The sequence below is a fragment of the Furipterus horrens genome, unplaced genomic scaffold (assembly GCF_987537825.1).
Source record: "Furipterus horrens unplaced genomic scaffold, mFurHor1.1.pri manual_scaffold_3, whole genome shotgun sequence".
NCBI classification, from domain to species: domain Eukaryota; kingdom Metazoa; phylum Chordata; class Mammalia; order Chiroptera; family Furipteridae; genus Furipterus; species Furipterus horrens.
The window spans coordinates 13,257,914-13,281,006 of NW_028327173.1; the positions used below are offsets into that span (position 1 = coordinate 13,257,914).

At 41.0% G+C, this 23,093-nt stretch overlaps 1 protein-coding gene across 2 annotated transcripts in view; it reads right to left on the minus strand.

Moving 5' to 3' along the window:
* USP48 (ubiquitin specific peptidase 48) overlaps positions 1 to 18,008 on the minus strand; it is a 66,609-nt gene extending 48,601 nt beyond the window's left edge. For both annotated transcript variants that reach the window (XM_090268742.1, XM_090268741.1), the window contains exons 1-7: positions 17,992 to 18,008; positions 17,335 to 17,553; positions 7,862 to 7,982; positions 6,294 to 6,450; positions 2,611 to 2,738; positions 2,166 to 2,290; positions 1,545 to 1,653 (exon numbers count right to left, since the gene is read on the minus strand). In XM_090268742.1, the coding sequence (XP_090124868.1) occupies positions 1,545 to 1,653; positions 2,166 to 2,290; positions 2,611 to 2,738; positions 6,294 to 6,450; positions 7,862 to 7,982; positions 17,335 to 17,553; positions 17,992 to 17,996 (864 nt within the window). In that variant the 5' untranslated portion in view covers positions 17,997 to 18,008. The remainder of the gene's footprint in view (positions 1 to 1,544; positions 1,654 to 2,165; positions 2,291 to 2,610; positions 2,739 to 6,293; positions 6,451 to 7,861; positions 7,983 to 17,334; positions 17,554 to 17,991) is intronic.
* Between the last annotated feature and the right edge of the window lie 5,085 nt (positions 18,009 to 23,093).

Consider the following 23,093-nt stretch of genomic DNA (forward strand, 5'->3'; position numbering starts at 1 on the left):
TGGCACCAGGATACTACACTCACTGGTTTTCCTCTTAACTCACTGGCAAGTCCTCCTCAGCATCCTGTGCCAGATGCTCCTGTCTCCCTGATTTCTTAATGTTTGAATGGTCCTGTCTCTCTCATCCCTTGGTGATTTTATCCAGCCCAGACTTCTCCCCTCAACTATACCTCTCAAATGTAAAATGCCCCAATGCAACTCCTAATTCCTCTCCCATAGTCCTTCACATCTCAGTTATGGCAACTCCACTCTCCAGTTGTTCAGACCAACCTTAGTAATCCTTGACGCCTCTCTTTCTCTCTACATCCAATCTGCAAATTTTATCAGCTCTACATCACCTCTTCGCCTGACCCTTGGGCCAAGCCACCACCAACACCTGCCTGCCCTGCCTTACTCTCAGCCTGTCTTCAAGACAGCACCCAGAGTGATCCTCTAACCTCGCTCCTGTGCTCACAACTCCCCAGCATCACCCCACCGCACTAAAGAAGTCAAACTCCTGACAAAGGTCTACCAGTCCCTATGTGGAGCAGTCCTCAGTTAACTCTACAACTTTATCTTGTCACTCTCACCTTGTTTATTCACTTCAGTCACACTGACCTCCATCTACCCAAAATACTCTTCTCCTGGTTCTTGCACGGCTCACTCTACCACCTTCTATCATTTTTTTTCTATTTGCAGCCAACCTTACTCTCATCCCTATCACATTTTCCACCCTTCTTTCCTGCTTTAGTTTTCTTCATAGCACTTATTATAGTTGACAGTCTATACATTTTACTTATATTTACTTTACTGTCCCTCCCTGGTCCCAACATCATTTCGCTATACACTGTTTAAGGGCAAAAATGTTTGGTCTGTTTTGCTCACTAAGGTGATCCTGACAGCAGGAACAGTGCCTGAACACAGTAATCACTCAATCAATATTTAGCTGAATGAATTAAATAAATGAGTACTTCCAAGAGCTAGTGGTTGTGCGAAAGGAGTAGGAAAAGTACAAAAATATTTTAAGAAAGCTTTATAATAAGCTTATCCACTATGCTGTCTGTTCCTCCTTGATAACAAAGGTTTCCTTTTAGCAGCTTTTCCACTCAGAACAAAAGGGAACCATTTCTACATCACTACATAAATCTGAATATACAGAAAACAGAAATATTGAATGACAAGGCCAAAGAATAACCACACTGATATAAAAACTATTTGCATTCAACACATTCTAGTTCTCATTAAATGAAAAGGTAATTAACCTAATGGTAAAAGCTTAGATTTTCTTAAACACTCTTACTACCCTCAATCACACAATAAGTTTTTACACATACAATAACTTTACATATAAAATACAGTTAACCTGAAATAGCCGAAAATTATTTTAAGATGCAGCTTGTTTCAATACTTTATAATTTACCAAGTTTCTTCTAGATCATAACATAAACAGACACTTCATATATAGAAAATGTTGAAGTAATGAATTTATCCATTAAATTAAAAAAAACTATTCCGAATAGTATTTAACTACTGAGAAAAACAACATATACACCAAAATTGAATACCTTCAAAAATTCCGAGACACAATCTGTTAACTGTTTGTGGCCTTGGATATTTAACTCCAGTTCATAGAACTTTGATAAAAGCTTAGACTCTCTGCCACACTGATTGCAACTATAATAAAACAGAATGATAAAATTAAGATTAGAGTGGGAAAAACAATGAAGTTCTATTGTATCACATCCTACAAATATGAATAGAAGCATTTATTACCTTAGTTCTCTTTCACAGGAAGTGTTTACACTATATATATTTAGAAAATAAATAAAACCAGAAAGTGAATGGTGAGGCCATGTATTTTACAATTAGAAAATAATTAGAGTTATTTTACATTTACTCTTAGTATTCTAGCTGGCTCTAATCTTCCTCTTTCAGCTAACACCACAGCCATAAAATACATGGCAAGAGCTCAATTAGACATAGTTCCCAACACCTGGATGAGTTCTACTGTAATTATCAAGTCAGCTGTTTGTTTACAAGTTCCCATGGCAATGTATTACTGCAGATATCTCAGGTCCCATGATAACCCACTAAAGCTCTAACTTAGAACTGAACTGAAAAGTAGATAACATATGAACAACTGTCTTAGAATGTAAAGTATCACTGGAAAGCTGTAACACACTTACACAGTTACATATGCATATTCTCCACAGAACTGCTGTTGGACAATGTTCCGCACATCTGGATTCTTTTGTTTAGACAAAGTATCTTCCAAAAGAGACATAAAGAGCTTTGAAAATTCTTGGGCATCCTACAACACAAGTTTGGGTTAATAAGAAAAAAAATCATATCTTGCTTTTCAACTTCTGATACAAATAATAGTAAGTTAAATATTCCCAAAACTATCTGTACTTTGAACTTAGCTCTAATATTGAATTAGTTTGTGCCCACATATGGTTTCTAGAAATGGGATCAAGGAAAATGTAAAATCAACTGAACAATAACTAGATACTCTAATTCAAGATTTAAAAAAAATTTTTTTTAAGCACTTCACTTTATTTCCTTCCGTAAACATCCCAAGGAATGCTTGGGAACCGTTTTATATTTAAAAAATAAGTAAAAGGTTCTTACCTGCTGCTGCCCTGTGTCCAAGCCCAAGGCTTTAACAAATCCTGATGGATCGATGTATCGTCTATTACTGTTTTGCAACAAGGCAAACAAGTACTGGAGATGCTCACAAATTGTTTGAGGCTCATAATCTATTTTTAAGAAATGTTTGTTTTTAAAAAATGCTAGTTTAAAAAAAAACACTGCCATTTCATCTTCACATGAGAACATAATTAAACACCCTTAATAGTGTTTTATTATAGTTTTAAAACTTCAAAAGGAATAATAACCATATGTGTTTTGAAAGTAATGAGGCAGCCATAGCTGTCTATATTCATCCCACCAAAGCAAGCGGTCACATGTACACTACAACAATCACAGTGGTGACTTGCTTCTCAAATGTCAAAACACACTGAAACATCCATTCCAAAAATAAAAACCACATTCACCATTCATAGAAGATGGCCAAATACTTTAATGAAATCTCATTAATGTGGACTTGCCACAAACAGCAAGGGACAGGCATCTCAAGCATAGAGATTCAAACTTGAAGATTTTTCTGTTAAAAATCCTAGACTTTTTGAGTTACAGATTTTAATGAGTTGAGGGAAGGTATGCAAATCAGAAGCATAAATCTCAAGGGCCCTAAAAGACATGAGTATGATCTTCTGTGCCAGTTATCAATTTATTGCCTTTCAGCTCTAACTCCACCCTTCTTAGCCTGCTCTAAGGGAGATGAGCTCTCCAAGTATTCCTCCTTTGCCAGGTAGTGCAAGGCTAAGTCTTATCAGTAGGGGGCACTGGAGAGTTCAGGTGTGCCTCTCACTAGTCTCCTGTGGACTGCAGGTTCCTACAGCCAACAAGCGCCCAGGAGCACCTCCTGTAGCTTCACAGTGGAATGCACCTGATGAGGCACTTACCCTTGAATGACCACCGTGAGAATGGCCTTACGGACACCCCTTCTGGTGACTCCACAAAGGGGTTCCCAGACCCAGCACCTCCCTGAGGACAGTTTCCAGCAGAGACCCCCTACTGAGGCATCTCGGCAGTAGTGAGTCATGGCAGCGCTGTCTCCAAGGAGGTCTGGATCTCAGGGGTAGTGGCTGCTACTCCTTGTTTCAAACTCTGTTTGATTCTTACTAACCAATTCCCCCATTACTTGAATTTCCTGTTAATAATCCCATATGCTTTCTCTGTTCAAATTGTGCAGTTTCTCTCTCCTAATTGAACTCTGATGGTTTATCTCTTTGCGCTTAGCTGTCTTTAACTTCATTCAAAACAACTGTTAGATTATATTGTGACAGCTGTCATATCAGCATGCATTAAAAAAAATTATGAATGGACAATGAGGACTTCTGGCCAAGATGGAGGCGTAGGGAACGAATCAAGGTTCCAGTGGGAGAACTAAGTGAGGAGGAGATAGCCAACCTAACAGATGCAGAATTCCAAACACTGGTGACAAAGATGCTCACAGGCTTGACAGATATGCTTGAGTACAGTAAACAGATTAGAGAAGAAGTGAAGGCCATGCTAAATGAAACAAAGGAAAACCCACATAAAACCAATGGTGAAGGGAAGGAAACCGGGGTTCAAATCAATGATTTGGAATATAAGGAAGAAAAAAACAGTCAACCAGTGCAGAATGAGGGAGCAAGAATTGAAAAAAATGAGAAAAACTTCCCAAATTTTGTGAAGGAGATGGACATACAGGTCTGGGAAGCACGGAGGGTCCCTGGCGAGCTGGACCCAGAGGGGACCACACCAAGACGCATCATGATTGAGATGCCAAAGGTGAAAGATAAAGACAGAGCTCTGGGGGCAGCAAGAGAGAGGCAGAGAATTGCCTGCAAGGGGGCGCCTATAGGACTATCAGCTGGTTTCTCAGAGGACACTTTGCAGGCAAGTAGGGACTGGCAAGCCTATAGGACTATCAGCTGATTTCTCAGAGGACACTTTGCAGGCAAGTAGGGACTGGCAAGCAGTATTCAATGTGATGAAAAGCAACCTACAACCAAGATTACTCTATACTACAAAGCTATCATTTGGAATGGAAGGGTACATGAAGTGCTTCCCAGACAAGGTGAAGCTAAAGGAGTTCATCATCACCAAGCCATTATTATCAGAAATGTCAAAGGGACTTACTTAAGAAAAAGAAGATCAAAACTATGAACACTAAAAGGATGACAAACTCACAACTATGAACAACTGAATCTAAAAAATAAAAACAAAATCGAAGTAAGCAAACCATAACAGGAACAGAATCATAGGTATGGGGATCATTTGGAGGGTTATCAGATGGGAGGGGGAATGGGGAGAAATGGGGAAATTGTGCAGAGACTAAGAGGCATAATTGATTGGTACAAAATAGACAGGGGGAAGTTAAGAATAATATTGGAAAGGGTGAAGCCAAATAACTTATATGCACGACCCACGGACATGAACTAAAGGGGGTGGGATTGCTGGAGGGAAGGAGGGTACTGGGCAGAGGGGAGCAAAGGGGGAAAAAATTGGAACTACTGTAACAACATAATCAATAAAATATACTTAAAAAAATATAAATAAATACAGAAAGAAAAAGAAAAAGAAATAAAGCTGTGCTGAAATAAGAATTTTTAACAACTGTGTTGTGAAGCAAAGAGTACCACTACCACTGATAAGGACCAAGACTCTACAGTATTACCACTGTCTGGAGGGGTACAAGATGTGGGGTTTACAAATCCTATCTTCTCTCACTCTTAGTCAAAGACATTAGCACTGAACCAAATCAGATAATAAAAAAAAAACAGCACAAGATTTACAAATGAAAGCAAGAGTCAAAAGTTCCCAACTTAAGGCTCCCAAACCTATGCACCCTTAGACACTCAGTTCCTCTACTCCTTGCTCAACTTTGAGCAAGAGAAAAATCTGGTTCATCCCATGAAAAGTGCCATTTCAAAGAGAATAATTTCTAAAAAGAAACTAATATCAAATTAGGAGGAACAAGCCACATGAAAACAACCAAGCAGGCCTGACCAGTGTGGCTCAGTTGGTTGGGTGTCATCCTGCAAAGCAAAAGGTCTCTGGTTCAATTTCTGGTCAGGGCACAAGATTGGGTTGTGGCTTCAGTCCCCAGTCCCCCAGTCGGGGTACATACAAAAGTCAATGATTAATATTTTTCTCACATCAATGTTTCTCTCCTTCTCTTTCTTCCTCCCTTCCCCTCTCTAAAATAAATAAATAGTCTTAAAAAAAGAAAATAAAACAACTAAGTAATTTCAGTAGAAACAGCCTGAAACAGATTCTGTCTAAATATGCACATTAGTGGCTGATTTTGCCAAAGTTAGTGAATTTAGTTTTAATTTTAAAGGTTATCACCTAAGTCAGCTTATCAGCTTATTTTAATAAATACTTCAATGTAACAAACTAGGCAAGAGGATAATCTTGTCTGCTTTATTGACTGATTTTTATGAATACTAGAAAATAATGGACTACAATCAGTGTATTAGAGAAATTGTAACTGTAAACTATATAAGAATATTTGCCATTTTGTACATAAAGGATAAATATACAGAAAAAAATTTAAATTGATTTTGAATCCTGATAATGTTTATAAAGGACTTAGAAACATGCCTGGCACAAAAGAAGCACCTGAAAGTAAGTTTCTTCTGTTTGTTTGGTTCAGAACAATATACTCGGAAGCGTGCCCTGCCCACGCCATCCCCACTGACCTTTCTCTTTCCGGATGCCGTCTCCCATCATGTAGTCGCTACAGGTACTTTGACACAAGTATAGCGCCTGCCGAAGCTCCAGGTTGAGAAACCAGACTTGAAGAAATGTATTGACATAACAAGTAGCGCCAAGGTTAGTGAGGCCCACAAATGAGTTCTAAAAAAGAAAAGGAAATATACACTTAAAAAAAATCACTCTTCCTTTAAATAAAAAAAATATAAGCAGCGTTAATTTTTAAATGTCAGATTAAAAATTCATTGAAACTGTCTCAACCAACATGACATGACCACCTTAAACCTCTCTTGGCCAAGAGCAGTGCATCATTTTGGTGAAAGCCCTAACTGGGCTGACTAAGGAGTGAAAAGATTAGAACAGCACCACAGCTCTTGTCTAGTCTTTTAATTTTTTTTTTTAAGATTATATTTATTTATTTATTTTCAGAGAGAGGGGAAGGGAAGGAGAAAGAGAGGGAGAGAAACACCGGTATGTATTGGTTGCCTCTCACACATCCCCAAACTGGGGGCCTGACCCACAACCCAGGCATGTGCCCTGACAGGGTCTCGAACCGGCGACCTTTCAGTTCATAGGCCGACACTCAATCCACTGAGTCACACCAGCCAGTGCTCGTGTTTAGTCTTGTAGTCATCTTCTAGTCGTCTCCGGCCACTGAAATCTAAAACTAGAACAGTAGACTCTAGGAAAGATCAGTTTTGTACTTGGGTACATAGCTTTCTTATTTGCTATATTCCTAAACTGCCAACATTCAAAAGAATGACAAAGTAAAACTTCCAGAAAAGTTCCTCTTTATCCTATAGATCTGGGAGATGGGAGAAAAGTGGAGTGGGTCGCAACTTTTTCCAAAGATTGAGAACTCCCGAAACTTAACAAAGAATCATTCTTTTCAAACAGAAAACATCTATGCAGCTGACAATTTTGTGAATGCCAGGCTTTATTAATATTAGGAAATATTAATGTGCACTAAAACAAAAAGTAAAACTATCTGTTATGTGTATAACATATAAAAATACAAACTCAAAAATGCAAAGTAGTATCATTATGAGAGCTTGTTTTGTTGATTACCACCTCCTTTAAAGAGATTTAAAAAGAGTTCAAAATAAAACATGCATTGTTAGGCAAACACAGAATCAGCATTTAAACTAAAACTATTATCCTGGCTGGTGTGGCTCAGTGGATTGAGTGCCGGCCTGTGAACTGAAAGGTCACCAGTTCCATTACCTGTAGGGCACGTGCCTGGGTTGCGGGCCAGGTTCCCCGTTGCGGGCATATGAAAGGCAACTGAGCAATGTTTCTCTTGCACAGTGATGTTTCTCTCCCTTTCTCCCTCCCTTCCCCCAGCTCTATAAATAAATAAATAAATAAATAAATAAATAAATAAATTTTTAAAAATCTTCCAATTCAAGCAGTTTAGAATCTTACGTTCAGTACTTATCTTAAAGCTGCACAAATTATCTAAAATCAGTAATGGTTTCTGATCATAGGCGCAAAGCAAATTAAACAAACAAACACAGGAACACCATATTAAAATCACTTAAAAATGATGGCTTACCTTTTTTCTCCTCTCACAATTCGGATCATCAATGTTATGAAAACTATTTTCATCTATTTCTCCTAACCAAACATGCTCACCAATCCCAACCAAGCAATTCGGATTTCCTTTGCAGTTTCGTCTATGAAAAAAAAGTTAAATTTAATTTTAAAATACCATAGTTTCATGATAAGAAACATGCAAATTAAAACTATAACCATACACCATTAAAAAAAAATCTATGTCTTAACTATAAGATTAGCAAAACTAAGGAAGCATACCACCACACTCAGTTTGTGAGGCTATGCGAAACAACTAATTTACTGCTAATGAGAATGAACATTGGTAGGATTCTTACAGAGGAGTTTTGAATTCTCTACATATACAAATATACATATACAGCAAGCCGTTTCATTTCTAAGAATTCACCCTGAAGATACATCTCCAACAGTGCTTAAAACACATGCACTAGGTTCCTCCTTACAGCATTGTTTATAATCGCAAACTGTTGGAAACCAAGTCTGACCCAAGCTCATTCAGTTAGTGCATCTCTGGGCTAAAGACAAAAGGAACAAATACCAAACTCTTAATAGATTCCTTTTCACAGAGACATGAATTAACAATTCTGAAACGACTTTCTGTACATACTGGGGACAACTAAGGGAACCAAATATTGGAGAGAAAAGTTACAAATAAGGAAGGGAGGAAGAATAAAATGAACCCTGCAGTACTGATTAGGAAAATAAGAAGTATAAGGCTAAACTCATGGATCTTAATATAGACACAGGTGGATTAGAGCTGCCAGATAAAAATGCAGGGCAACAGTTATTTAAATTTCAGATTAATGACATATTTATACTAAAGAAGCATTTCTTGTTTATCTGAAATTTAAATTTAATTGGGCAGCTTAAGTGGGATAGCGTTTGGTGAGCTGAGGGCCTAAAAGCAATAACACAGGACACCTAGCAACCAGATCTTGATTTCTAAATATTCCCCACTCTAAGAACCCAGGGCTCCTTGGAGAAATGGCTGTTGCCAAGGCTGGGCAGAGAAAGCACAAAGTAAACATGGAGTATCTTGCTACATCCAAATAGTCAAGATGTACCAAAGAATAATGGGGACATTTTAAAGGGGGTTCCCAGTGGCCAAATCTGGAATAATTTCAACAATGGTATGAACCCTGACCAGTGTGGTTCAGTGGGTTGGGTGTTGTCCCACAAACGGAAAGGTCACAGGTCAGGGCACATGCCTGGGTTGCAGGCCAGGTACCCAGTTGGAGGAATGTGAGAGACTACCAATCAATGTTTATCACATCAATATTTCTCTCCTGCTCCTCTTCCCTGCCTTCTCCTCCATCTATAAATAAACAAATAAATAAAACTACTGAATAAAGTGGAATCTATAATGAGATGGATGGATGGATGGATGGGAAAGCTTTTCTTTAGAGAAGAAAGCCTACTTGCAAAGTAAAAGGAAGGACATAATTAGAAAATCACCATTTGGTATCCATCAATTAATAAAAGAATCAGGCAAGAATCATCAAGGATGCTAGCTAGTGTAGGCAAGTTTGAGTAGTAACAGAGTATTTACATAGTCTCAGAGTAGCTCAGAACAAGCTGTTTATTAACTACAAAAGGAAAAATAGTAGCCTCGAGTGGAGAAACCTGCCAGATAGCGCCTTAACCAAGTGACCAAAGTTAATGTTACTGGAGTGGGACTTGTTGACTGCACGCACCTCCTGGTGTGATGCATGGGAGAGCAACAACAGCCAAACCCAAGCTGAGGAGCTTTCTATAAAATAAATATCATGTGCTTTTCAAAAGTGTCAGTGTCAGACTACTAAGAAAGACCAAGTAATCTTTCTAGATTCGAGGAAATGAATGAGGCACCGCAACATATAAGCTTGGATTTTCTTTTGTTACAATGGATGTTATTAAGTCAGTATGTCTGAATATTTCAGAAAGTCACCCACTAAAGGTTTATTGATAGTAGTAAAAGACTGGAAACACAATAAATGGCCATCAATACAATACTTATAAATAATATAACCAAATAATGGAGACTATTGTAGTCAGGGAATAAAAGGAGAAACATTTTTGTTTTTTCCTTAAATTATTTATTTATTTTCAGAGAGGGGGGAAGCAAGGGAGAAAGGAAGAGAAACTCCAACATGTGGTTGCCTCTCACACGCCCCCAACCGGGGACCTGGCCCACAACCCAGGCACATGGCCTGACCGTGACTCAAACCAGCAAACCCTTGGTTCATAGGCCAGCGCTCAATCCACTGAGCCGCACCAGCCAGGACAGGATAAACATTTTAATGTTGTGATAAGTAACTATCATTATTTGAAAAAAGCAAAGTACCAAACAGTGTTTAAAAAAAGAGGATGAATGGACATAACGGGGTGGGATTGACTGTGGGAGAAGGGGTTGGGGGGAGAGCAATAGGGGGAAAAGTGGGACAACTGTAATAGAGAAAAACGATAAATAAATTTAAAGATAAATTAATTAATTAATTAAATGACTCCAAAACTTAAAAAAGAAAAACGGGTGTGATAGGCCTGTGCTTAGATAAAGCTATACACTCTAAACAGGAAACCAGCGTCTCCGAGGAAGCCCACCTGCGCACTTACCAGCTGCAAATTAAGAATGAAAGGCTGTCCGTGCTTCCCCATCACCTTTCATACCTTTCGGACTTAAAACTATGGAGTGTATTACAGATTCCAAAAATAGTTGTTTTTAATGTTCCACTTAAACATACTATCTTCCCGGCTTTGAAAAATAAAAATGAAAACAAGTTTGGCCAATGTAAGAACAGTTTTATCAGGTTTATGGCAAAGACAGGATGGAAAATAACTTACTGAAGAAATAAAAATAGGACTGATTCACTGAGAGGGGAAGATCTAAAAAGAAAAAGGATGCGTGTGTGCGCGCGCGTGCATGCCTGTATCTCATCTCTAATAGGGAAGGACTACTGCAAGGCAGTGACATTGCTGAGAGTAAAAAAGTTACTACTTTACAACAAAGTATCTTTTCTCTTCTATCAAGACAACATACGAACTCCTACGAATCAATAAGATAATCAAAAAGACAAAAATGGGTAAAAGATCTAAACAAGCACCCCACTAGAGGATACCCAAATAGTTGAATATGAAGGAGGTCAATTTCACTAGCCATTAGAAAAATGCACATTGAAACCACAAAAAGATACCACAACACATATATCATAAGGACTAAAGTTAAATTATGCCAACTATTGGTGAGGATCCGTGGCAAATGAACTCTCACATACCATTCAAGAGACCAGAACATGGTACAATGATCATGACCAAGTTTGGCATTATCTGCTAAAGCTAAATAAACACTTATGACTCAGTAATCCCTCTTTTCAAAAATGTATATATAGCACCAAAAGATACAAGAATGTTCATTGTAGTTTTATTCATAATAGCCAACTACTGGAGAAATTCTAAATGACGGCCACCATACAAAGTACCACAATGGAATACCGTACAGCTCTAACAGTGAGCACACTACTGCTGCCCACAATGTGGACGAATCTCTGCAACGCTAAACTGAAGCCAGACACAGAAAGAACTACAATGTATACTTAATTGTATACAAAGTTCAAAATTGAAAAAACCTGTTGTATCCAAAGTGAGGCCAGTCCCTCACTTCTGAGGAGGAGGGAGGTGGTACTGATCAGGAGGAGGCAGAAAATGAGAGATGAGGGTGTTCTGGAATGCTAGGAACGTTTTAATCTTGGCAGTAGATACATGATTGAAATGCTTCCTCTGTGGTAACTGACCCAGTGTAATTCCTACCGTTTGTGTCCTCTTCTGTAACTTTAAAAATTTTATATCAAGTACATTCAATTAAGTAAGAACTGTTAGAAAAAAAACCTGAGGAATTAACAAGGGTCTTGCCTTAGCAGATGTTTTAAAAATATCGTCAAGTGCCCTGACTGGTGTGGTTCAGTGGGTTGAGCGTCAGCCCTCAACCAGAAAGGTCACCAGTTGGATTCCCAGTCAGGGCACATGCCTGGGTTGTGGGCCAGGCCCCCAGCTGGGGGCGTGTGAGATGAAACCAATTGATGTTTCTCTCCCTCCCTTCCCCTCTCTCTAAAAACAAATAAATAAATAAAAAATAAAAATATATATTATCAAGTAATTAGAACTGTGGTCCTAGTATAAGAGTATTGCATCAAATCAATGGCAGAGAACAGGGCTAAGATATAAACCCAAGTACACAGAAGAATTTGTCATATAAGGGTGGCTTTTTAACTAGTGGGAAAAGATTAGATTATTCATTAAGTGACTTTAAAAAACTGATTAGCCAGTTGATAAAAAAGTAAAATAAAATAAAGATGGATCCCCACACATCACTTCCCAAATTAAATGCCAGAATAACAAAGATTGAATGCATAAAATGAAAACATCAGCAATAAAACAAAACATGAGTGAATACTTCTATACTATTGGACTTGGGAAATCCAGAAGCCATAATGAAAAGCACTGATAAATTTGATCATGTAAAAATATGGGTTTTGATGCAACAAAAGGAAAATTACCCATAAGAAAAAATAAAAGGAAAAATATCTTCAACAGAAATATTCAATAAGTTCTTGAAAATCTAGGAAAATAATCAACAATCTAAAACACACAATTCACAGGATAAATACAAATGGCCAACAAGTATAAGAAGATGCTCAACGCCACTAGCAAAAAACAGACAAGCAGGCAACTGAAAAATAAGATGCTGATCAGATAGGTGTAGGAAATAGGACTGCCTGGGGTGGGAAAAAGGGTTAACATTGATGGCCGTGTTAAAAATGGTCTGAACTTTACCATCTAGCAAAATTTAAAATGGTGACCATTTAAAATGGTTACCTCAGGGATTCCTCATCTTGCAACCTAAGTGAAAACACTGACTCAACCAAGATACATGTACATATAGGGATGTTCACAGCAGCACTGGCTGTAGCATTAGATACTGGAAACCCAAAGGTCCATCAACAGGGACCGCAGAGGCCCTGGCTGGGGATGACACCAAAGTTGTGGGTTCCATTCCTGGACAGGGCACATAAAAGAATTGACCAATGAATGCATAACTAAGCAGAACAACAAATCGATGTTTTTTCTCTCAATCAATAAAAGTTTAAAATTTTAAAATAAAGCAGATCTCTGTGCACTAACATAAAAAAAAGTGTATTACCAAATAAAAACAAGTTGCAAAAAGTATGTTGTGACAACCCTACCCTTTTTAATAAAATAACAATTACATTGTTTATATCTGTCTTACCTCTAACATATATAGCACATGAAGGAAGAAACCTAAACTTCTGGGGCTTTATCCCAGAGCCACCCAGAATACTTTCAGGTCCATTGTACGTACAAAAATATCTTCTACATAAAAGAATGAATACTTACTCCAGCAAGGCACATAACAGGCACTCAATAAATATTGTGTTGGTGACCGTGTGAGGAAACAGGACATTCTTACACATTGATAGAGAAATGTAAAGCAGAACCATCATTCTAATGGGCAATTTCGCAATACAGATCAAAATGAAAAATGCACAACCCTTACCCACCAAGTGTACGGCAAGGAACTTACTTGACTATTATCCTCACTGTTAGTTTTAAGAATTAAGACACATAATATGTGCACATACAGAATTTAGTATAGATTGCTTCCATCCCGTGACTGTGCTAAGCAGTTTCAGAAAAGTCAATAATGGTCCTGATTCATCTATTCTTTGAATATGGCTAAACACCTCTGAAACTCTGACCTCTCAAAATAAGTTGTTTAAAGCATTAAGAAAAAAGATATTGAGAAGACCATTAATTTAATTCTTTAATCTCTTTTTGTTAAGAGTCAGAAGAACGGCTTAATCAAAAGGAAAACATGAGTAGGAACAAAAAACCTTTTTGATATTTAAAGAAAAATTGCTTGGACTTCAGATTAAGTGCGGTTCCAAATGCACAAGCAACCAAGAAAAAAAAAGATAAACTGGATTACATCAAAATTTTAAAAATTAAAAGCTTCTGTACTGCGAATGATACCATCAAGAAAGTAAAAAAAGAGAAAATATTTGCAAATATAAGCGATTTTTATCCAGTATGTATAAAGAACTATTATAACTCAATAATAAAAAGACAAATAACCCAATTTTAAAATGGGCAAAGGACTTGAAAAGACACTTCTCCTAAGATCTATGAATTGACTAATAAGCACATGAAAAGATGCTCAACATTATTAGTCATCAGGGAAAAGCAAACGGAAACCACAGGATACCACTTCACGTGCACTAGGATGGCTATATAAGAGACAAAATCAGGTATAAAGATGGAGAAACTGGGATCCTCAAACTTTGTACGTAAAACAGCGCAACCATTTTGGAAAATAATTTGTTCAAGATGTCCACACAAAAATCTGTACACAAAGCCCTGGCTGCTGTGGCTCAGTGGATTGAGCGTCGACCTGCGAGCCAAGTGTCGCTGGTTCCATCCCCAGTAAAGGCACGTGACTAGGTTGCAGGTCCCCAGTTGGGCGCGCGAGTGAAAGGCAACCACACAGTGATGTTTCTCTCCCTCTCCTTCTCCTTTCCCCTCTCTCTAAAAATAAAATAAACAAATAATTTTTTAAGTCTGTACACAAATGTGCACAGCAGCATTATTCATAGGAGCCAAAAAGTGGAATGACTCAATTGTCCACCAACTGATAAATATATGTGGTAGGTGCACACATAAAATGGAATATTATTCAGCATCGAAAAGAAATGAAAATGACCATCAAGCACATTAGTCATTAGGAAACTATAAATCTAAACCACAGTGAAATGCCACTTCAAACCCACTAGGGTGTAATTTAAAACAAAAAACAAAAACATAGTAACAAACGTTAGCAAAGTTGAAGAGAAACTGGACCCTTTTACATTGTTGGTGGGAATGTAACATAGTAGCGCAGCAACTATGGAAAACAGTGTGGCAGTTCCTCAACAAGTTCAACATAATTACCACATGCTCCAGCAATCCCACTCCTAGGCACAGATCCAAAAGAACTGAAAACAAAGTGTTCTAACAAAAACTTGTACACAACACTTCATAGCAACACTATTCACAATAGCCAAAAAGTAGAAATTACCAAAATGTCAATCAAGTTAATCACATGAGGTAATGGATGTGTTACTTACCTTGACCTTGTTAATCATTACACAATGTGTATCTATATCAAATTAGCACATTACACACTTTAAATATATATTATTGTCAATTATTCCTCAATAAAGTTTGAGGAGGGGATTTTTTTAAGTATATCTTTTTAAAAGACTTAAATTATTTATGTTTAGAGAGGGGAAGGGAGGGAGAAAGAGGAGAGAAACAGGGATGTTGAGAGAAACATCAACTGGTTGTTTCTCATATGCGCCCCAACGGGGAACCAACAGGGCAACCCAGGCATGTTCCCTGACCAGGAATCCAACCAGGGACCTTTTGCTTTGCAGGATGACACCCGACCAACAGAGCCACACCAGTTAGGCTGGGAGGGGAATTTTTTAAAGTCCATCAACTGATGAATAGGTAAATAAAATGTGGTAATATCCAAACAATGGAATATTATCCGGGCATAAAAAGGAATAAAGTAGATACATGCTGCAAAGTGGATGACTCTTGAAAACATTATGCATTATGCAGTGAAAGCCAGACCCTCCCCACAAAAGGCGACATACTGTAAAAGACCATTTATACGAAATTTCCACAAGAGAGAAATCCAGAGACAAAAAGATTAGTGGTCGCCAGGGGGTGTGAGGAGGGAAAATAGGAACTACTTAATGGATACAAAGTTTAGGATAATGGGAAAAAAAGTTCTGGAACAGGATGATGGTGATGTTTGTGTAATACTGTAAAAGCTGTACAAACTGAATTGGATACTTAAAAATGGTGAATTTTTTAATGTATTTTACATGCGTCAACATGGATGATCCTTGAAAAAGTTATGCTAAGTTAAAGAAGCCAGTCACAAAAGTCCACATATTGTTTGATTCCATTTACATTTAATGCCCAGAATAGATAAATTTAGAGGCAGAAAGTCAATCAGTGATTGCCTGGAGCTTGGGGACCAAGGGGTACCAGAAGGACTGAATGCCAATGTAATGGGTGCAGGGGGAGGGGGTAAAATGTTTTAAAATCATATTGCAGTGACAGCTGAACAACCCTGTGAATATGTGAATATACAAACAAAAAACACTGGACTGTACATTTGAAATAGGTGTATCATATATGTGAATTAATAGCTCAATGCTGTTTTTAAAAAAGAGGAAAAACAACTGTTTGGATTTAAAGTTGTAACTGCATCTTAAAAGTCACCTTCTCTATGACATCCCCCTTAGTGTGATCTCAGGCAATTTCTACTCCTTTACTTCCATTAAAACCAGAGTTTATATTTTTTTGGTTACTCTGGAAGGGAATTATGTTGAGAAGCTGAATGAGGCTTAGTAAATTCTATTATACACAGACTTCTGTCATTCCAGGACTTAACTGTTGGAGTCAGATCTGCCCTCCTTGTGAGTCCCACGCCCAGCGCTTGGAAAGATTCGTTTAATTTACGGAAGTTCCCTAAACTTGCCTGACTTCTCAAACTAGACTTTAAGCTCCAAAGCTAAGACCTCGACTTCCATTCCTTCCGTATCCCGCGGCAAAATGTAGGAATTCCAGGAAGCCTCTACTAAGTGCCTGCTGAAAGGCGGCTACTGAGCATGCCCAGCTTGGCCAAGTCAATTCAACAACATTCCAGAACAAAAACTATAGTTCCCGCGGCAAAAGGTGGAAAAACGGAAGAGACAGGCACAATGCCTAAGGATTAGATCTAAAAAGAAAGGCGAGGTTCAAGGGCTAAAGAGAAGTGAAGGACGACACACAGATCAAACTTCGAACTTAATGGAGAGGTGCAGTCAGAACGACCAAAAAAAAAAAGGCTAAAAAAATACTAAATTAACGAGAGAGGGGAGGTCAACAGGGGGCTGAAGGGCACTGATGACGTAGCTTAACCACACGTTTTTCCAAAGCAACCCTATCCAAAAGTAATAGGAAGATGATCAAGCCTTCAGCGTCAACACTAATACAAGATAATGCTGTGATGAAACTCACTTCGAAGAAGTTTCCTTTTTACAAACAAAAAAGCCAAGATATCCAACAACCAAGGCTGGTTAGGCTCTCGGCTCCTGCCTTTAACCATTTCCACCGCCATCTTCTAATAAGAACCCAGAACCCTTTCTAAAGGCTTTCAGCAGCATCACCACCGTGCAGAGAGCCCTGGAAGGCTGCGTTTCCCAGGTCACCTAGGCGGCGGAAAGGAGGAAGCCTCCGCCTTGCTCCTCTCCATGCCTGCTAGATGCACGCAACGGGCCGCAGTTTTCTCTCCCCTAACCCAACCCTCAACCCTATTTTCCAAGGTCCTACGCGAGGGGGGCGCGAGGCCTGATGGACGGGCCTCACCTGCACACGCCGCGGATGCAGGGCTCCAGCCAGATGCGGTAGGCGGTCTCGATGTGCTCCTGCGACACCTCCTCGGGCCGCACCGTCTCCGCCCAGCGCCAGGCGGCCTTCTCCAGCTGCAGCCGTGGGGCCATGGCCTCGGCCAAAGGAGCACCTCCGGAGTCGGGCCACCGCTGCTGCCACGGACGCCTCCGCAGCCGCCCAAGTGGGTTTCGCCACCTGCCAGCGATGAAGACCAAGCGCTCCCTCAGCCAGCTGGCCAGTCAATCACCTGCGCGCACCACTGCCGCCTCGCCCGCCCGCGCCCGACCCGCACGACCAGCCGCAAAGCACTGCCGTGGACACCCGACACTGCCCCCGCCCTCTCTCGCAGACGTTGGACTTGTACTCCCTGCCACAGTGGGCGCATGCGCGTGCCCAGTAGCCTTTGCGCTTCTCGCGCCTCTGGGCAGACGGGCGGAGGGAAGGGAAGCGGTCGTCAGGGACAGTTTTTCCACGTCCCCATCAGCGCTGCTGGGGAAGCCCCTGTCAAGGGTAGTGCCCGCGTACCACTACTCTAACTAGCCGGCACCTGAAGGGCAGGAGGCCGCTTATGCTTGCCCGCTGGGCCTTTTCCTTTAACTGTGAAGAAGTCACGCGAGAGGCTACTCAACGCACATCATAGGTCCTCTAACTGTGGGGTGGGACCTGAATCCCGGTCACCAGCGAAAAACCAGCCTCTGCTCTCTAGAGAAGGATTTAACTTCAACCTGCACCGTTTCGACTCCTTTCCGGAGCCCTCCTGACGTCAAGGGACGTTCTGGGCCTTTCCTGAACTAGAACTGGACTACGGATCCCGGCATGCGTTGTGCCTTGCCACTCACCGGATTCGAGGCTTACTGGGATTTGTAGTCTTCGAGGTGGGAGAGGGGTTGGTGTGCTGCAAATTGTGGGGGTGCGCACGCTGGGGCGGGGTTTTCCTGGCGGGGGGGGTCACCTTTGCAGCAACCTGACCCTCCTCATTACTATTGGCTATACAGTATATGATTTCCTACTTCTTCCTTGAAACGCTTCTCTAGTTCTTGTTTTAAAAACAGTTCATAAAAGCTAAAAACAGTTCATTTTTGCAACTTCTGCCGCAGGTTATAGAGTAGCCTTATCAGAATGTTTTTGCAAACTGAGGAGCAGCGCCAGCTTCAGGATTTTGAGAACTTTACATTTGAATGAGAACTCGGGGGGCGGGGGGGGCGGGGAGGGGGTCTAAGCGGTTTACTTAGAAGTTTACTGACTCAGCAGTTTACTTAGGTCTGGATGCTAACCTGTGCTAGTCATTAGAAATTCCCTCAAGGCGTAATGAAAATAAGACGTGGCCTTGCCATTGAGGGTGGGTGAGTTGAGAGGGGTAGACACTGAAAGTAAGGTCCCCTTCTGAGCCTCAGAAGATTTTGAGTACTTGGGAAAAGTTACCAGAAGAGGTAACTCTTAAGCCCACCCTTAAAAGATGAGTAGAATTTAACCAGGGTAGAAGAATGGCTCAGCAAGGAGCAAAGGAACAAAAGAGGGAAACTTCCTCACGTGAAGCCACAAATATAAAACTTGGAGAGGTGAGAGAGAAGGCTTGAGAGACAGGCCAAGACTGCCTTTATCTGGGGAACTCAGGAGGGTTTAAAACTGGTGAATGATGTTAAGGGAGGTTTGCATTTTTTGTAACTGCCTCCCTCTGAATCAAGGTTACGAAGTAATACAGGCCAGATGTAATGAAAGCCTTAACTGGGGCATGGGCAACAGCAGACCCTCCATATCACCCTGCCCAGGCTCTGTAGCTTCAGCTTCACTGGAGAGGACACTCCAGCGACATCGCAAGATGTCGATTCAACACGGGAGGAGACAGATACCGTGTCACTCCCGAGTCGGACTGCACAGCCATTCTCGGCGGTGCAGATAGACTCTTAAGAAGCTACACCATCGTCTCTCGAGACGGACGGCTGCCGACTAACTGGGGCAGTGTAATAGGTATGGAGCGAGGAGACAAATTTGAACGAAATTTAGGACACATAATTGTTACAGCTTGATGATGTTGCTCTAATCAATGTCTGTTAACTTTTCTGTTACTTGACTTGCCCCTTTCTTTGGTGCTTACAGCTTCCTGTAACCCTGGCTGGTTTGGCTCAGTGGATTGGGCGTCGGCCTGCGAGCTAAGTGTCGCTGGTTCGATCTTCCAGTCAGGGCACATCAGAGAAGGAAAACTCTGATTCCAAAAAACCTCCGCTGCCTTGCGGCATACCTCTTCAGGGGAAAGGCTAAGGGAGTAAACCCCGACAGAAAATCCGGAGCCGGAGTCCCTAAGGCGGTTTGACGTTGTAGTCAACACCGGCAACTCCTGCGGCGCACCTGAAGCCAAGCTGTATTGACTCCGTCTTTCCCTTGGACCCTTCAGCTGCGAAGAGAGGGGGGGTCTGCTGCATGGGCAACAGCAGACCCTCCATATCACCCTGCCCAGGCTCTGTAGCTTCAGCTTCACTGGAGAGGACACTCCAGCGTCATCGCAAGATGTCGATTCAACACGGGAGGAGACAGATACCGTGTCACTCCCGAGTCGGACTGCACAACCATTCTCAGCGGTGCAGATAGACTCTTAAGAAGCTACACCATCGTCTCTCGAGACGGACGGCTGCCGACGACAGCCTCCTGTGTCACCATTGCCTCACCTAACACACGATGAAACAATACTATTGACCTTGTGCTGTTACTGCTGTGTGCTAGTTTTCTAACTTGGGTGATTAAATGAATAGTTTCTGTCGCTAAAATGAAACAACAAACCCAAATTGGAGTCACTTTTGGTAAGCCTCACCAAGACTTAATACAGGCATACCTTGTATTATTGTGCTTTGCTTTATTACACTTTACAGATGTTGAGTTTTTTACAAATTGAAGGCAAAAAGACTACAGCTCACTTTTTTGCCATGGTCTGGAATCACACGCTCAATTTCTCCAAGATAATGGCTTTACCTCCAGTTTCAACCTCTTCCAGGAATGGAATTTTAAACCAGTCAGTCTGGAATATCCTGGTCAACCTTAGTGAGGTAATTACCTGTTGAGACCTCCTTCCATACCTTCAGGGAAGGTAACTTTGCCTGAAATAATCCACTCTTCACCCTCTTTCTTCCCATATAGGCATACAGTCGTCGTCGGCAGCCCTCTGTCTCGAGAGACGATGGTGTAGCTTCTTAAGAGTCTATCTGCACCGCCGAGAATGGCTGTGCAGTCCGACTCGGGAGTGACACGGTATCTGTCTCCTCCCGTGTTGAATCGACATCTTGCGATGACGCTGGAGTGTCCTCTCCAGTGGAGCTGAAGCTACAGAGCCTGGGCAGGGTGATATGGAGGGTCTGCTGTTGCCCATGCAGCAGGCCCCCCCCTCTCTTCGCAGCTGAAGGGTCCAAGGGAAAGACGGAGTCAATACAGCGTGGCTTCAGGTGCGCCGCAGGAGTTGCCGGTGTTGACTACAACGTCAAACCGCCTTAGGGACTCCGGCTCCGGATTTTCTGTCGGGGTTTACTCCCTTAGCCTTTCCCCTGAAGAGGTATGCCGCAAGGCAGCAGAGGTTTTTTGGAGTCAGAGTTTTCCTTCTCTGAGGCATACAGTATTCCCTCACTTATTGCGAACAGGAACACTACATTTATTCTACACTCTTAAACCTACATAACTTTAACAACATACGTATACAGTACCGCAAAATCCCGCGATATAGTGAAAAATCCGCAATAAATAATTAAATTAATATTTTTTAAAATCCTGCGATAGTGAGGCCATGATAAGTGAACCACAATATGGAGAGGGACTGCTGTACCTCACTTAATTGTGCTTCACTTTATAGCCCTTCGCAGAGGATGCATTTTCTTTCCAATTGAAGGCCAAATCCTCCACTAGCAGACAGATGACAACTGACTTTCTTGCGATGCTTGCTTTATTGCGGTCTGGAACCAAGCCTACACTATTTCTAGGTATGCCTGTAAAGCCTTCCATTTTGTACAACTATTCAGTGCTCCCTTCTAGTTGTTAGATATGTGAGAAGTGCTCACAATAAAACACTGGGACACAGGACTCCAGCAGCAAAGTGATACATTTGTTTGTTCATGGGTCTGCAGAGCTGGGCACAGCCAGCCAAAGGCATGCGCACCCCCAATAGACAAACTGGTTTTATACTAACGTAATTAGCTCCCCCTCTCTAATGCAGTTAGCTCGCCCTCTCCTCCTCCTTTCTCCATTACTGGTTAATCCAGGTTCACAATCTAATGCAATTAACTACTTAACTCAGGGTGTGATTAAAGGTAATCTAGTTATAGGTCTATCTCCAATTTATTTGCAAAGTTATCTAGCTATATCCTCCCATTTCTCTGTGTTTGGTGATGACAATCTTCCTCCTTTTGATCCCAGCAATATTTGTGAGGAGCTGCAGAATGTCATTTCCTGGCCCCTTTTCCATGATTCATCTGTTAATTATCTTCTACTGGTTTGAGAGTCACTGGCTTCTTTGTCCCTTACAGATAGGAGGCTGTCCAATTCATGAATCATTTTATAATGCCAAATAGATCTAATTTGCTCAACTGAATTTTGTTTCTTAATAATACCAAGTGAGTTAGAAACTACAGAAGAAGAGGCAGGTTTAGGAGGTAGATGATGATTTCAGTTTTTAATACATTGCATTTCACGTGCACCAGGGACATACATGTTAGGACAGCAGACATGAGTCTGAGTCCTGGGGGCTATATTGTTTCTGTATCATGAATTTTTCAATCTCTACTAGATCATTCTCACCAGCACTCAAGTATGCTACAATTTCTCCCAAGTTTAACAAACCCTGTCTTGACTCCCACATTCTCCTCCAGCTAGTGTCCCATTTCTGTTTCCCGTTATAGCAAAACTGGAAAGAGCTGTCTATACTCTTCTCCAGTTCCTCTCCTTAACCCCATTCCAAATTAAGGTCTCATCTTTAGCACACCCAAAACCACTCATGTGGAAGTCATCAAGGGCTCCACATTGTTAAGTCCAATGGTAAGCTCACACTATTTTACTTGACCTATCCACAGGATTTGACCCAGTTATTCACTCTCTTCTATCTTCTTTTATCCTGTATGACACCACACTCTCCTGGTTTTCCCATTGCTCACTGGCCATTCTTTTTTGGTGCCCTTTGCTGGGTCTTTCTCACCTCATCTGCAAACTTGAGTAGCCTAGGGTTGGACCTCTTCTCTAACTACATTAACTGCCTGAGTGATCTGATCTCCCATGACTTTAAATACTAGTGGCATGTTCATGACACCCAAATTCATATCTCAGACCTGACACCACTCCTAAAATGCTAGACTTATGTATCCTATTGCTTACCTGGCATCTCCAGTGTGCAATAGCTATTTCCCACTTCACAGGTCCAAAATGTATCCTTATTCTACTACCACTCCCAGGCACACCCCTGCCAGGCAGTTATCCTATAATCTTCCCCATCTCAGCAGATGACAACTCCATCCTTCCAGAAATCTTAGGAGCAACTTTAACTTCTCCTTCTCTTACATCCCCATCCAATTCTTCCACAAATGCCATCAACTATGCCTTCAAAATATATACAGAATGCAACCCCTGTACAGTTACTGTTACCACCCTGGTCTTTCACCTGGATTGTTGCAAAAGCTTCCTAACTGGTCTCCCTGTTTTCACCCTTGTCTCTTATTAAAGAGAAAACTGCATGCCCAAAATGGCATCACTCATGCTAAAAACCTAGG